The 15,195-nt window shown below is 35.6% G+C and overlaps 1 protein-coding gene across 11 annotated transcripts in view; it reads right to left on the bottom strand.

Annotated features, from left to right (window-relative positions):
* Positions 1–15,195, bottom strand: part of Sntg1 (syntrophin gamma 1) — a 713,733-nt gene that overhangs the window by 7,437 nt on the left and 691,101 nt on the right. For 10 of the 11 annotated variants that reach the window (XM_031366794.1, XM_031366792.1, XM_031366795.1 and 7 more), the window contains one exon: positions 13,925–14,035. In XM_031366794.1, coding sequence (XP_031222654.1) covers positions 13,925–14,035 — 111 coding nt within the window. Of the gene's footprint in view, positions 1–9,582; positions 9,785–13,924; positions 14,036–15,195 lie in introns of those variants that run through there. The other variant, XM_031366798.1, reaches the window with a different exon arrangement.

The following is a 15,195-nucleotide window of genomic DNA, read 5'->3' on the forward strand; positions in this document are numbered from 1 at the left end:
AGGCTGGCCTCAAACTCAGAAATCTACCTGCCTCTGCCTTCCCAAGTGCTGGGATTAAAGGCGTGTGCCACCACTGCCTGGCTTTTCACAATCTTTTAACTACTATTCACTGCTTCTAATTCAATGATACATAAGTCAATTGATCAATGTTTTGAACAAAAGATGCTTTCTTCATATTTATGAATGACATCATTTAGAATTCATTTGACTTGAGAACATACAAATATATTGTTAAATTTGTTTTGTTAAAAGCCACTTCCAGATTAAGAGGTAGGGAAAGATCAGGTTCACTAACTTTCAAATCCAAATAAAATTTATGCTGACCTCTGCACTCAAATCCACCTTCTAAATCACAGCTCTGCCCTTATTCTCTTCTACTCATTTGTTTCCATTATATTTTAGTTCTTAAGAATGGTCATTACCTTAGAAGTATATCATAACACTATTATTTTAATGAGTTCTTCTACAAGAATTGTAATAAAATTTAGTTGTTTCTGTGATGGAAAAGAACTGGTAAGAAGTGATTATGTCATGAAGACCCACTGCTATCTTGAGTAACTTTAATATTTTATTAATTAACTTATATATTCACTCCACATCCCAATCGCAGTCCAACCCTCACACAGTCCCTCCCTTCCTCTGAGAAGGGAGAACTCCCCCAACACCCGGTATCACCCTTCCCTGGGACATCAAGTCATTGTAGCACTTGGTATATCCTCTCCCACTGAGACCATCCAAGGCTGCTCTGTTAGGGCAACAGGATCCACACTCAGGTCACAGGTTTAGGAACAGCCCCTACTCCAGTTGTTGGGGAAAACAGATGAAGATCAAACTGCATGTATGCTACATACGTGCAGGAGGACTAGTTCCAGGCCATGTATGCTCATTGGTTGGTGGTTCAGTCTCTGAGAGACCTCAAGTGTCCAGGTTAGTTGAGACTGCTAGTCTTCTTGGGGAATTCCTATCCCCAGAAGGTCCATCAATTCTTCCACAAACTTTCCACAAAACTGTTCTCAATCCTCCCTCCCATTCTCCCATAAGAGTCCCTGAGCTCCTGGGATTTCATTATTAAAGAGCTCATTCTCTGAATCGATCTCTGATCTTTGCTGTCTCTATTTTTCTCTGTTTATTCTCCTTTCTTTTCTTCCCACCCCTCTTTCCTCCTTGCCCAGCCTCTGTTCATGTATGTTTTGTTGGATATTTATAATATTATGATATAGCAAAAAGCTATATCATACGAGATGTCCATACCATGCTTATGGACTTCCCAGACTTCAGAAGTAAGGTCAATATATTTGTTTATTATAAATTAGTCAAACTCATAATCCTATGAATACAGAACCTTCTATTTCTATATCTTACTATATGTGATATATCTTTATCTATATCTATATGTATATCTAAAACATCTATACCTACTTATTGCTCCAATGGTTTGTAATTTTTTTCTCAAACTGATAGCATGTGTGGACCTGGAGATACTGGTCACAGGCTACAAACCAATGAGCTTTATCTGCATTCATTTTTCCCCTTGTCACAAGAAATGATTCTTGCTATCTTGGTAACTGAATTTTAGGAATACAGAGATTTCATACAGTATCTTAAAAAACAATCTTTCCTAATAAGATTTATGTTCTCCTTGTTAAACTCTCTGTGGCTATTGCAGTACAGTGATGAGGAGTAGAAACATGCAACTGAATTGGCATGTGTTTTAGAATTAGTGTTAATGGTACTTCAAAGCAAGATTGATTTCTAGTTCCAGGAAAGTGGCGTAGTGTTCTTTTGCCAATTCTCTTCCACAAATAAAAGTTAGAGATAATCCCATAGGATATACACAACAAACAGATAGGCATTCTAAAAATAAGACTCACAGTGAGACGCTCAACTTCCAAAAACAGAGAGACAGCACTGTGACAAATTTACTGGGCCTTTTGTATGTTTTACATGTTTCAAAAGTAGATTCTTGAGAACCATACATACCAATAGATGCACACCAGAAAGCAAATACTTCTGTCATAGAAATAACTGATAAAGCATTTGCTTTTCATTGCTAAGTTCAGCATAGATCTAAAAACAAGCCCATAGACTTGTTTGCCATCTCTTGCTGAAACAGTACCAGTGAGGATCCTCTCACAGCCTTACTCCCTAGCTTATATGATTACAATATTCTGGTTTTTTTTTGCCATTACATTATTTTGTATTGTATGTATGAGTAGTATTTTATACAGTTGCTGCCTTTCTGTTGTGAACAGCACTTCTTTCTCTGTATGTTCAAATGTTGCTCTATCAAAATGTTCACAAAAGTGTCCACACACATTTTTTATCTATGAATTGACTGGAGGATATTTAGGTTTATTTCATAACTAACTTATCTATTATATTGTAACAAGCATGTAGATATAAACATAATGATTTTAAATTATCCATACTCATATTTTATATATTATCACCATCATATCTTCTGTGACATTTAGATTCAGTCATTTTTCATAATAGTCATTTGTCAAGTGTCATGTCATTCACCTTTAGCAAATTTAGACATGAGACAATTAGAGCACTGTCTTTACATAACTCTTTGTATTTTTATGCCCCCCCTTTTTGTGAAAACCATCCATTTTTCTTTGTCTTTGCATTAATTTATGGGTTTTGCTGTTTGCTTTCTGAATTCTTTATATGCTTTGAATGAATCCTTTCTCACATACAGAGCTTGTAATCAGGCTCTGCCATTGTGTAGCCTGCCTTTTCATTCTTCATTTTCTTTGCTGTGCAGAGCACTTTAGTTTGATATCATTTAATTTATTTGATTTTGCTCATATTGGATTATCTTTTGAGGTGAAATGTAAAAATAATTGCATAAAACATATCCTATAGGCTTCTTCTATAATTTTATAGTTTCTTTATCTTAAATTTAAGAATTTAATCCATTTTGACTTAAGATAAAAATTTCATACTCTGGCAAGTAACTACTATTTTCCAAATATTTACTGGCTGTTTTTTTTTTTTTCTATCTCTTAGTATTGACATCTTGGTCAAAATTCAACTGACTCTTAATGCGTGAATTCTTTCTTATGCAATTACTCCACTGAAATGGTCAACTAATTTGTATTTTTTTGGTGGTATGTACTGCCCAGTCCCTATGGCTTTGTAACTGTAGCCAGGCAGAGTATAATTTTGGCTTTACTATCTGGGCTCAAGTCTGTCTTGGCTCCTTCAAACCTTCAGATTTATTCTATTTGTTTGAATTCTAATTGGCTTGAAGAGATTGTCTCTTCTTTTCCTTTCTGTAATTATGGTAGTCATTATTTTTGTTGACAGCATATACATTCTTTGTATTTTGTTTATAATAATATTTTAACAATATTAACTCATTCATCACAGTATGTAAACTATAGTTATGCTTATTTGTGTCTTCCTCAGTTTCTTTCATTATACTTTAGTGTTCCTTTCACAGATATTTTACATCCCACATTAACATTTTAAAGGAAATGGAAGTATTTTCTTAATTTTTTCACAGATTTCTATTAATATATAGTAAACTATTCATTTTTGTCAACTGATTTAATGTCTTACTTTACTGCATGTGATTGTGCTCTAGAAGGCTTTGGTAAGTAAGGTCTTTAGGATTTCCTTTCACATAAGGTCATATCACTATAAATTCACCTTCTTGCACTATCTGAATGTCTTTATGTCTTTGTTTTGAATAACTGTTTTGGCAGGAAGCAGCTGCTGCATATGAACATGGCTGCCTTAGTTGTGGTCTTAGTGATTTCAGCTGTTCCTATTGACCAGGGTGTTAGCTGCTAGCCTGTCACCTTTGTTTTACATTGTGTTGAAATGTACACCTTCAGTAAGAAATTGATTGAGAGATCTTATTATGAAAGAATGTTGACTTTGTGATATTTCAATCCCTAATGATATATGGCCATGGGGTTTTGTTTCTTATTATCTAATGTGCTTAAATTAACTTAAAGGAAAAATCCCTATATCTGACTTAATCAAGTGGTGATTCTTTCTTATGCTATTGAATTGTTTGGTATTCTATTGGACATTTATGTAACTGTGTTTATCAGCAATGTCTTGCTATGATTGATTTTGTGGTTTTAAAATGTGCTAGTCTGGCATTAAATATCAAGAGAAAGAAGAACTATGTATCAGTGCATCCCTTGTCAAGTTGAATGAATCCATTTCCTCAGCAAAAAGGAAACATTACTTATATTAGTAATGAAATTACATAGTGTTTCAGAAAATACAAATATAGATTATATTCTCTTGTTCCCACAGAATTAGATAAAAACCTATAATATACATTTCTGAATACTTAGAATCTAAAGGTAGTATTTATAAAGAATTGTTCAGTCAGAAAAAGAAGAGTAATAAAATGAACAAAGCAGTTACAAATGAGCAAAGAATTCAACTCAATTTTATCACCAATATAGAAAGTCAATGAGGAAATGATGCTGCTGTATTAAGAAGCCTCCACTGATATCCTGTAGAGCAAGAATTACATACAGTAGAAAATTCAGGAGTTTCTTATATATCAACATAATTCTGTAAAAAAAAATGGAGAAATTGCTTCCATTTACAATAGTTTTTAAAAAAGTAATTAGGCATAAGGGGCTGCAACCCCCCTTATGCTCCATAGGTCCTTTCTCTAACTCCTTCAATGGGGACCGTGTACTCAGTTCAATGGATGGCTGTGAGCCTCTACATCTGTATTAGTCAGGTACTGTCAGAGCCTCTCAGAAGATAGCTATATTTAGGCTGGTTTGTCCTTCCTTCAGTCTCTGCTCCATAGTTAATCTCTGCAACTCCTTCTGTGGGTATTTTGTTCCCCCTTTTAAGAACTAACTAGCACCCTCAGAGCTCTCAGGGTCTCAACCACCAACCAAGGACTGCACATGGTGGGTCTGATTGTTCTGTCCACATGTGTATAGTAGAGGATTGCAAATTCGATCATCAATAGGAGGAGAGGAACTCAGCCCTGTGAAGGTTCTGTGCCCCAGTGTAGGGGAATGCCAGGGCCAAGAAGTGGGAGAGGGTGGGGTGGCAAGCATGGGAGGGGGAGGCAACAGGGTTTTTTTTCTTGTTGTTTTTGTTTGATTGTTTGTTTGTTTTTTGTAGGGAAAACTGGGAAAGGAGAAAATTACATGTAAATAAAGAAAATAATAAAAAAAAGAAAAAAGTAATTGGGCATAAATTTAACTGTGGAGATAAAAGATCTATACACAAATCATTTAAGTATAATGGAAGAAACTAAAAGAAACACAAGTAAGCATAAACAGACTATATTCCTGAGATGGAAGGACAATGAGAACAATGAGTGAAATAGTGTATTATAGAAATGGGCAAAACCAATAAAACCTTTTATCAAAAACAATAGAATTGTGAAATAGAAGCAACAGACATTGCTCATGTTAAAAACAACTGGAGAAATGCCATTTAAGATTATAATGAGGAAAACAAACTATAATAAAATGTAGTGTTGGCTTATGTTGCATGCAAAGACTAGGAGAAACACCTTCCCAACACTACAAATGGAAATATAAAATCTTTCAATGGCCAAGAGTCCAATCCACAGTTTTGCTTGTTTGCTTTATCTTAAACAGGTGGTCTCATCATTTTTAATTACAGATCTTTATACCTGAGAAAATGAAAATGTGCCCACGCAGTTGTGTCCACAGCACTGCCCTTGCAGTTAGAGGGGTTGTGGAAACACACAGTTACTGTGTGTTTCCAGTCCAGACTCTCAACACTACAGAGTTACTGAATAGCAGCCTACCACTCTGCTGGTGTACTTGATGAATCCTACTTGATAATTTTAGTATTCTCAGCAGAAATGCTATTTTCATTTTTTTATCATTTTTAATTGGTTATTTTATTTCAAATGGAATTTCAAATGTTATCCTCCTTCCCAGTTTCTCCTTCACAAACTCCCTATTCTTTCCCTCTCCCCCTGCCTCTATGAGGCACTCACTCTGCCTCAGTGCTCTAGCATTCCCCTATCCTGGATCATTGAGCCTCCACAGGGCTAAGGGGCTCACTTCCCAGTGATGCCCAATAAGGCAATCTTCTATCATATCCAGATGTACATATTCATCATATGTATCATACATATCCAGATGTAGCCATGGGTTCCCTCATGTGTACACTTTGGTTGGTGGTTTAGGCTCTGGGAGCTTTGGAGGGGTCTACTTGGTAAATAGAATTGTTCTTCGTATGCAGTTGCAAAACTCCTTCAGCTCCTTGAGTCCTTCACCTAACTTGACCATTGGAGTCTTTGCACTCAGTCCAATGATTGTCTGCATGCATCCACATCTGTATTGGTCAGGATCTGGCAGAGCCTTTCAGGGGACAGCTATAACAGTCTCCTGTCAACAAGTGCTTATTGGCATCAGCAATAGTGTCTGGGTTTGGTGCCTGCATATGGGATGGATCCCTAGTTGGAGTAGTCTCTAGATGGCCTTTCCTTCAGTCTGTGCTCCACTCTTTGTCTCTGCACTTCCTTTTGACAGGAGGAATTCTGGATTAATATTTTTGAGGTGGATGGGTAACTCCATCCCTCAACAAGAGGCCATGACTATCTACTGGATATAGCCTCTACAGGTTGTATCTCCTTTTTGTTGGGTATTTCAGCTAATGTCCATGTTGTTGGGTCCTGGGGAACCCTTGGGTCTCTGGCATTTGACTTTCTAGTGCCTACACCCAGTTCCCCCTCCCTGACTACTATTCTCTTCCTTTCAAATTCCTAACCCTCTGTACTTCTCACCCATCTCCTTCCATGTCTGAACTGGCCCCTATTTTTACCTCCCACTGCTCTTTCCACCCCAGATCCCATTTTCTCTCTACTTCCCGAGATTATTTTCTTCCCCCTTCTGAGTAGGACTGTAGCATCCACAGTTTGTTGTGGTCTTCTTTCTTCTTAGTTTTCAATTGTATCTTGAGTATCCCAAGCTTCTTTTTGGATAATATTCACTTATCAGTTAGTAAACCATGTGTGTTCTTTTGTGACTAGATTACCTCACCCAGGATGATATTTTCTAGATCCATCCATTTGCCTAAGAATTTCATAAAGTCATTGTTTTTAATAGTTGAGTAGTGCTCCATTGTGTAAATGGACCACACTTTCTGTATCCACTCCCCTGTTGAGGGACATCTGGGCTGTTATTACATTCTGGTTATTATAAATAAGCCTGCTATGAACATAGTGGATCATTTGCACTTGTTATATGTTGTTGGATCATCTTTTGGGTATATGTCAAGTGAGTTATAAGCTGGGTCTTCAGTTATAACTATGTCCAATTATCTGAGGAATCACCAGATTGATTTCCACAGTGGTTGTACCAGCTTGCAAGCCCACCAACAATGGGGGACTGTTCCTCTTTCTCCACATCCTAACCAGTATCTGCTGTCACCTGAGTTTTTGATCTTAGCCATTCTGACTGGTGTGAGGTGGAATCTCAGGACCGTTTTGATTTGCATTTCTCTGATGACCAAGAAATGTTGAACATTTCTTTAAGTGCTTCTCAGCCATTTGAGATTCCTCTGTTTAGCCCTGTACCCCATTTTTAATAGAGTTATTTGGTTCTCTGGAGTAAATCTTCTTGAGTTCCTTGTATATTTTGGATGTTAGCCCTCTATCAGATGCAAGGTTGGTCAAGATCTTAGAGCACAGGTCATTGGTGTTCTGTTCAGGAAATTTTGCCCCTGTGCCAATGTGTTCAAGGTTCTTTCCTACTTTTTCTTCTGTTAGATTTATCCTATCTGTTTTTATGTTGAAGTCCTTGATCTACTTGGACTTGGTCTTTGCCCAAGGAGAAAAGAACTGATCAACTTTGCATTCTTCTACATGCTCACCTCCAGTTGAACCAGCATTATTTGTTGAAAATTATGTCTCTTTTTCACTTGCTGATTTTGGATCTTTTGTTAAAGATAAAGTGATGAAAAGTGTGTGGGTTCATTTATGAGTCTTCAATTCTATACCATTGATCTATCTGCCTGTCTCTGTACCAATACCATGCATTTTTTTTTATCACTATTGCTGTGTAGTATAGCTTGAGGTCAGAAAGGATGATTCCCTCAGAAGTTCTTTTATTGCTGAGGATGGTTTTTGATATTCTGGATTTTTTGTTTTTCAGATAAACTTGAGAACTGCTATTTCTATCTCTGAATAATTGAGTTAGAATTTTGATGGGGATTGCATTGAATCTGTAGATTGATTTTGGTAAGATGGCCATTTTTTACTATGTTAATCCTGCCAATCCATGAGCACGAAAGATCTTTCCATCTTCTGAGGTCTTCAATTTCTTTCTTCAGAGATTTGAAGTTCTTGTCATACGGATCTTTCACTTGCTTGGTTAGAGTCACACCAAGTTTCATATTATTTGTGATTATTTTAAAGGTGTTATTTCACTACTTTCTTCCTCAGTCTGTTTACCCTTTAATAGAGAAAGGCTACTTATGTGTTTGAGCTAAGTTTATATCCAGCCACTTTGTTGAAGTTGTTTATCAGCTATAGGAGTTCTCTTGTGGATTTTTTGGGTCACTTATATACATTATCATGTCATCTCATATCATCCCATGTCATATTATTGGTGATATCTTGACTTCCTCTTTTCCAGTTTCTATCCCTTTGAACTCCTTTGCTTCCTAACTCTTCTGGCTAGATTAATTCAAGTTTCTCTCCATTATCTTTGATGCTCAATATTGGCTTGCTGTATACTGCTTTTATTATATTAAGGTATGGACCTTGAGTATCTGATCTCTCCAATACTTTCAGCATGAAGGCATGTTGTATATTCTCAAAGGCCTTTTTTCAGCATCTAATGAGATGATCATGTGGTTTTTTTCTTTGAGTTTGTTTATATAGTGGATTATGTTGATGGATTTCCATATGTTGAACCATACCTACATCCCTGGTATGAAGCCTACTTGTTCATGGCAAATGATTATTTTGACGCATACTTAGATTCAGTTTGCAAGCATTTTATTGAGTATTTTTGCATCAACATTCATGAGGGAAATTGGTCTGAACTTCTCCTTCTTTCTTGGGTGCTTGTGTGGTTTAGGTATCAATATAACTGTGGCATCATAGAATGTACTGGGTAGTGTTCCTTCTGTTCTTATTTTATGAAATAGTTTGAGAAGTATGGTATTAGCTTTTCTTTGAAGGTCTGGAAGATTTATGCACTAAAAATATCTGGCCCTGGGGATTTTTTGGTTAGGGGACTTTTAATGATTGCTTATATTGTCTTAGGGGTTATCAGACTATTTAGATGGTTTACCTCATCCTGATTTAACTCTGGTACTTGGTATCTCTCTTGAAAATCATTCATTTCTTCCAGATTTTCAAGTTTTGTTGAGTACAGGCTTTTGTAGTAGGATTTGATAATTTCTTTTTATTTCTTCAGTTTCTGTTGTTATGTCTCCCTTTTCATTTCTGGTTTTGTTAATTTGGATACTGTCTCTATGCTTTCTGGTTAGTCTGGTTAAGGGTTTATCTGTCTTGTTGATTTTCTCAAAGAAACAGCTCTTGGTTCTTTGTATAGTTCTCTTTGTTTCTATTTGGTTGATTTAAACCCTGAGTTTGATTATTTCCTGCTTCTACTCCTCTTGGGCATATTTGCTTCATTTTGTTCTAGAGCTTTCAGATTTGTTGTTAAACTACTAGTGTATATGATCTTCAAATTTTTCAAGGAAGCATTCAGAGCTATGGATTTTCCTCTTAACACTGCTTTCATTGTGTCCCATAAGTTTGGGTATGTTGTGCCTTCATTTTCATTAAATTCTAAAAAAAAAAAAAAAGAAATCTTTAGTTTCTTTCTATATTTCCTCACTGACCAACTTATCGTGAAGTAGATAATTGTCTGGCTTCCATGTGTATGTGGACTTTCAGTTGGTTTTTTGTTTGGTTGGTTTTTGTTGTTGTTGAAGAGCAGCCTTAGTCTGTGGTGATCCAATAGAATGCATGGGATTGTGTCAATCTTCTTGGATTGGTTGAGGCTTGTTTTGTGTTGGATTATATGGTTAATTTTGGAGAAGGTGAGGTGCTGAGAAGAATATATATTCTTTTATTTTAGGGTGAAATATTCTGTAGATATCTGTTAAGTCCATTTGATTCATGACTTCTGTTAGTTTTACAGTGTCTCTGTTTAGTTTCTGTTTGCATTGGTGAGAGTGGAGTGTTAAAGTCTCCTACTATTATTGTGTGGGGTGTAATTTGTGCTTTGAGCCTTAGTAAAGTTTCTTTTATGAATGTTTGTGCCCTTCCATTTGGAGCATAAGTGTTCAGAACTGAGAGTTCATCTAGGTAGGTTTTTTTTTTTTTCTTTTGATAACTTTAGGCTGAAAGTCAATTTCATTTGATATTAGAATGGCTACTCCAGCTTATTTCTTGGGACCATTGGCTTGGAAATTTTTCCCAGCACTATAGTCTGAGGTAGTATCTGTCTTTGTTACTGAGGTGGGTTTCCTGTGTGCAGCAAAATGCTCAATCCTGTTTATGTATTCAGTTTGTTAGTTTATGGCTTTTTATTGGGAAATGAATCCATTGATGTTAAGAGATTTTAAGGATCAGTGATTGTTGCTTCCTGTTATTTTTGTTGTTAGAGGTAGAATTATGACTATGAAGTTCCCTTCTTTTGGATTTGTTGTGAGATTAGTTTCTTGTTTTGGGGGGAAGTGTATTTTCCTTTCTTGTGTTGGTGTTTTTCATAGATTATCCTTTGTAGGGCTGGATTTGTGGAAAAATTGTTTAATATTTGTTTAAATTTGGTTTTGTCATTGACTATCTTGGTTTCTCCATCTGTAGTAATTGAGAGTTTTGCTGAGTATCATAGTCTGGGCTGGAATTTGTGTTGTCTTAGGGTCTTTATGACATCTGCCCAGGATCGTCTGGCTTTTAGAGTGTTTGATGAGAAGTCTGGTATAATTCTGATTGGTTTCCCTTTCCTGCTTTTAATATTTTCTGCTTTTAATATTTTTTGTTTTGTGGGTTTGGTGTTTTGATTCTTATGTGATGGGAGGAATTTCTTTTCTAGTCCAATCTACTTGAGGTTCTGTAAGCTTCTTGTATGTTTATGGGCATCTCTTTCTTTAATTTAGGGAAGTTTTCTTCTACAATTTTGTTGAAGATATTTACTAACCCTTTGAGTTGGGTATCTTCACTCTCTTCTATACCTATTATCCTTAGGTTTTGTTCTTTCATTGTTTCCTGAATTTCCTAAATGTTTTGGGTTAGGAGCTTTTTGAATTATGCATTTTCTTTGTGTCAATATTTTCTATTGCCCCTGAGGTTATTTCTTCTATCTCTTGTATTCTGTTGGAGATGCTTGCATCTATGACGCCTATCTCTTTCCTAGGTTTTCTAACTCCAGGGTTGTCTCTTTTTGTTATTTTTTTGTTGTTGTTGTTTCTGTTTCCATTTTTTAGACCCTGAATGGATTTGTTCAATTCCTTCACCTGTTTGGTTGTGTCTTCCTGTAATACTTTAAGGGGTTTTATGTTTTCTCTTTGAGTTCTTTTACCTGGTTACCTGTGGTCTCCTGTGTTTCTTTAAGAGACTTATTTATGTCCTTCTTAAAGTCCTCTATCATCATTATGAGTTGTGATTTTAAATCTGAATCTACTTTTCCAGTGTGTTGGTGTATCCAGGGCTAGCTGTAGTGGTAAAACTGGGTTCTGATGATGCCAATTAGCCTTGGTTTCTATTATTTATGTTCTTACAATTGCCTCTCACCATGTGGTTATCTCTGGTGTTAGTTGGTCTTGTTGTCTCTGATTATAGCTTGTCCCAATTAGCCTTGGTTTCTATTATTTATGTTCTTACAATTGCCTCTCACCATGTGGTTATCTCTGGTGTTAGTTGGTCTTGTTGTCTCTGACTATAGCTTGTCCCTCATGAGAGAATGTGATCTTAGACATGTCAGCACTCCTAGAAAACCAGCTTTCTCTGGGTGAGATTTGTGTGTGAAGAGCTGTGGAACAGTGTCAGCTTTGAGCACAAATGGAAAGTGGAAGTATCCTGTCCCAGGCTGCTCTACAGTTCCTGTGGGCTCTGGGTGGGTCCCACTTGGGCCAGGTATTAGAGCAGTTGTGGTGGTCTTTTCTATGATTTTAAGGTGTATCAGCATTCCTGGGAGACCCTGCAGGATTTGTGTGTAGAAATGCTATTTTCATTTAATCCTTTGATGTTAAAGAATTTCACATTAATTTCAGCTTTTCTTTCTCTGGTTCCACAATGGCTTGTATGTGTTTCAGAATAATTTGCAACCAAGTATGCAGTCATTTGCAAACAATTGCAAATCATTTGCAAACAATTATGTTTGAGAACAAAGAGATATTAATAATATTTTAGAGATGACAAGTAACCAATGCACAAGAAAGTGAGTCGAATTTGTTATGTCTTCATTGCTGCACATGTAATAAATAACAGTCAGTTGAGGAATAAAACTGAGCAGCAATTATTAGATTAACTTTACAATTCTGTCTCATTTGGTAAGTTTTTGTTAGATCATTAAAAGGTAATAGAAAGATAACAACTAAAAATCAAATACTATATAGCTCTCAAAAGCTCACTCACATTAGAATATATGCTGTACTTTAAAAACTTAAGAAATACATCCAAAACTTTCATAAATAAATTGTACATTAATATGCATTTATAGAAACACTGAAAGTCATTGTAAGATTAGTATAACTATCAGCACAATGGTGTGTCACTGGTATCTAGGAAGAAAATACAGAGCAAGAAACAAAGGCGAGGACTATGCAGAGAGTAGGGAACACCAGAGTAAGGGTCTGAAAACTATAAGCCATAAGAAAAGACAGTGAATGAGACATTTTTCTAACCTGATAAGGATCAAATGCAATGCATGAATGTGGTTACATCTATGCTTTGTAGATGTGAAGAAAAGGGAATAAGTGCATGGCAGAGAAGACCATAATTACTTCAACCAAGACAAATATAAATGAAGGAAGCAGCTCTCCAGGAGGATGCAAACATAAAAGAGAAAAGCTAGAAAAAAAGGCATGGGCAGATATATAAGACAAAGTAGGGTCACACGTTAAAAGCAAAGCAGGTTAAAGGAATGCTTCTGGTCAGAATATAGACTGCATAGAATGTCATACAGAACTAAGTTCAGGAAAGCTTTGAAAGTCAGCCTTAGAATAACCCTGAGTTTAGATAAATGATTACAAAATAAATTGTGGTGATTTTATTTCATAGACAAAAATGTGCATTGGGATTCTGTGTCACAGGATTAAATTTTCATTATGTTACTTTATTCTTTCTTCTACAGAGGAATAATGTTTTTATGATTTAGTTAAAGTCAAACAGTACTACTGTGAACTCTTAGTAGGGTAGTGCAAATAAGTTGCATTTTAAATTTTTGCAAAATAAATACTTATAGATATAAATGTGTTTAGACTTCTATTTAGTTAACAACATCATTAACGTATTCCTGAATGCTGAAATATTATATAAGGCAATATGAAAAGTTATTTAATAATTCACTTTCTTTAAGTCATAATTACATAGCAATTACTCAAGATTTCATTAAAACCATTTTTGGAGGGGAATTTGTATTCACATTTAAAATTGATGGATGACTATGTAGCAGCTAGTTTTTAAAAGTATTTTAAAATGGAGAATCCTTCAGCTCTTAGCATGTTATTTTAGTCACACAGAATTGTAGTTCATACAAGATTAAGACTCAGACCAGAATCAATTGATTTTAATTTTTCTGAAGTAATGCCTTTCAATGAAAAGCTGTTGCTAGCCTTAAAGTAAAACTACTTGAGGATTACAGGGATATTTCAAAGTAAGCAAAGAACATTTGCATATGTTGGTCTGAAAGTTTCTCCCCATTGTGTCTTAGTGACCCTGACATAATTGAAGATGTATTATATGAGGGTTTCTGGTGTTTACCTTTGCTTCAATCTGTTTCGTATCTGGATTCTGAAACAAAAATTTGATTTTGCTTTTGCCATCATCTGATGAGCCTTTAAGCTGAGAAAATTTATACCTCCAAAGTACAGCCTAAAAAGAGATAGAAAGAAACACATAAGCAAAAAAGTAAATGTCCACACTCAAGTCAAGAAATTATGTAGTTTAAATATAAAAGTTAGTCTTATTTAGTAATGTGCCCCAACACCAACATGCAAATGAAAATTTATCCATCAAAGGCTATCTTTTAAGGTTCATTGTATCCTTTAACATATGCTGCACCCGTGCCACCAATGTTTCTCAAAGATATAACTTGTTTAAGCAGATTCTTCAATAGTACTATCTAGTACTGTTTCATCCCCAACAAAGTGAAAAATGTCTCTGGTAAAAATCTCTGGGTATTATGATTGTCTTATATTGTTTTGAGACAATAAGATTAGTAAAACTCTTAAGGGTACACCTATGAGTACATAACAAGAAGTGAGTAAGCATTCATTTGTAACAAAGTATATATACATACATATATTTATATAAAGAATACAATCAATATTTTTATATAATTATGCTTATTTTTCCAATAACTATTTAGTTCACTTTAACTGAAAAACTAATCTTACAAGGAGAGCTAGAAGAACACACCTACATTGCTGTGGGAGTAGACACAAGAAGAGTCACTATGGTGGTTCCTTGGAGAAATGGGAATTAATCTACATCAATATCTAGCTATACCACTATTGGGCAAATACCCAAAGGATGTTTCATCCTACCACAAGGACAATTGATCAAACATGTTCTTTCTGCTGTATTCCTAATAGCCAGAAACTGCAAACAATAAAATATCCCTCACCAAAAGAGTGGGTAAAGAACATGTGATAAATTTACACATTGGCACGTTACTCAACTCTTAAGAAATGGACATCATGAAATTTGCAGGCAAATGATTAGAACTACAATCTGTTGATCCAAAGATGTTAGTCACAAAGAAAAGGAATGGGATGTGGGGGAAACCATAGATCTCAATTGGACAGGGAAATACAATAGATTTGGGGCCAAGGATGGGTCATGAATGGGGGTATCATATGTGGTATAGGAGAGGAGATGGGGCTGAGTGAGGGAATACAAGTAGAGACAGCTAGAAGAGCATTAGAGGGGAAGAAGGGAATTCTAATGCAGTAAAAGCTTCTTAAAATGTATAAATGTGATCCTAATGAAGTCTCCAAATAATGAAGAAGATGGATCTTCAATTGGCCATT

This window comes from Mastomys coucha, unplaced genomic scaffold (genome assembly GCF_008632895.1).
Source record: "Mastomys coucha isolate ucsf_1 unplaced genomic scaffold, UCSF_Mcou_1 pScaffold14, whole genome shotgun sequence".
Classification (NCBI taxonomy): Eukaryota; Metazoa; Chordata; class Mammalia; order Rodentia; family Muridae; genus Mastomys; species Mastomys coucha.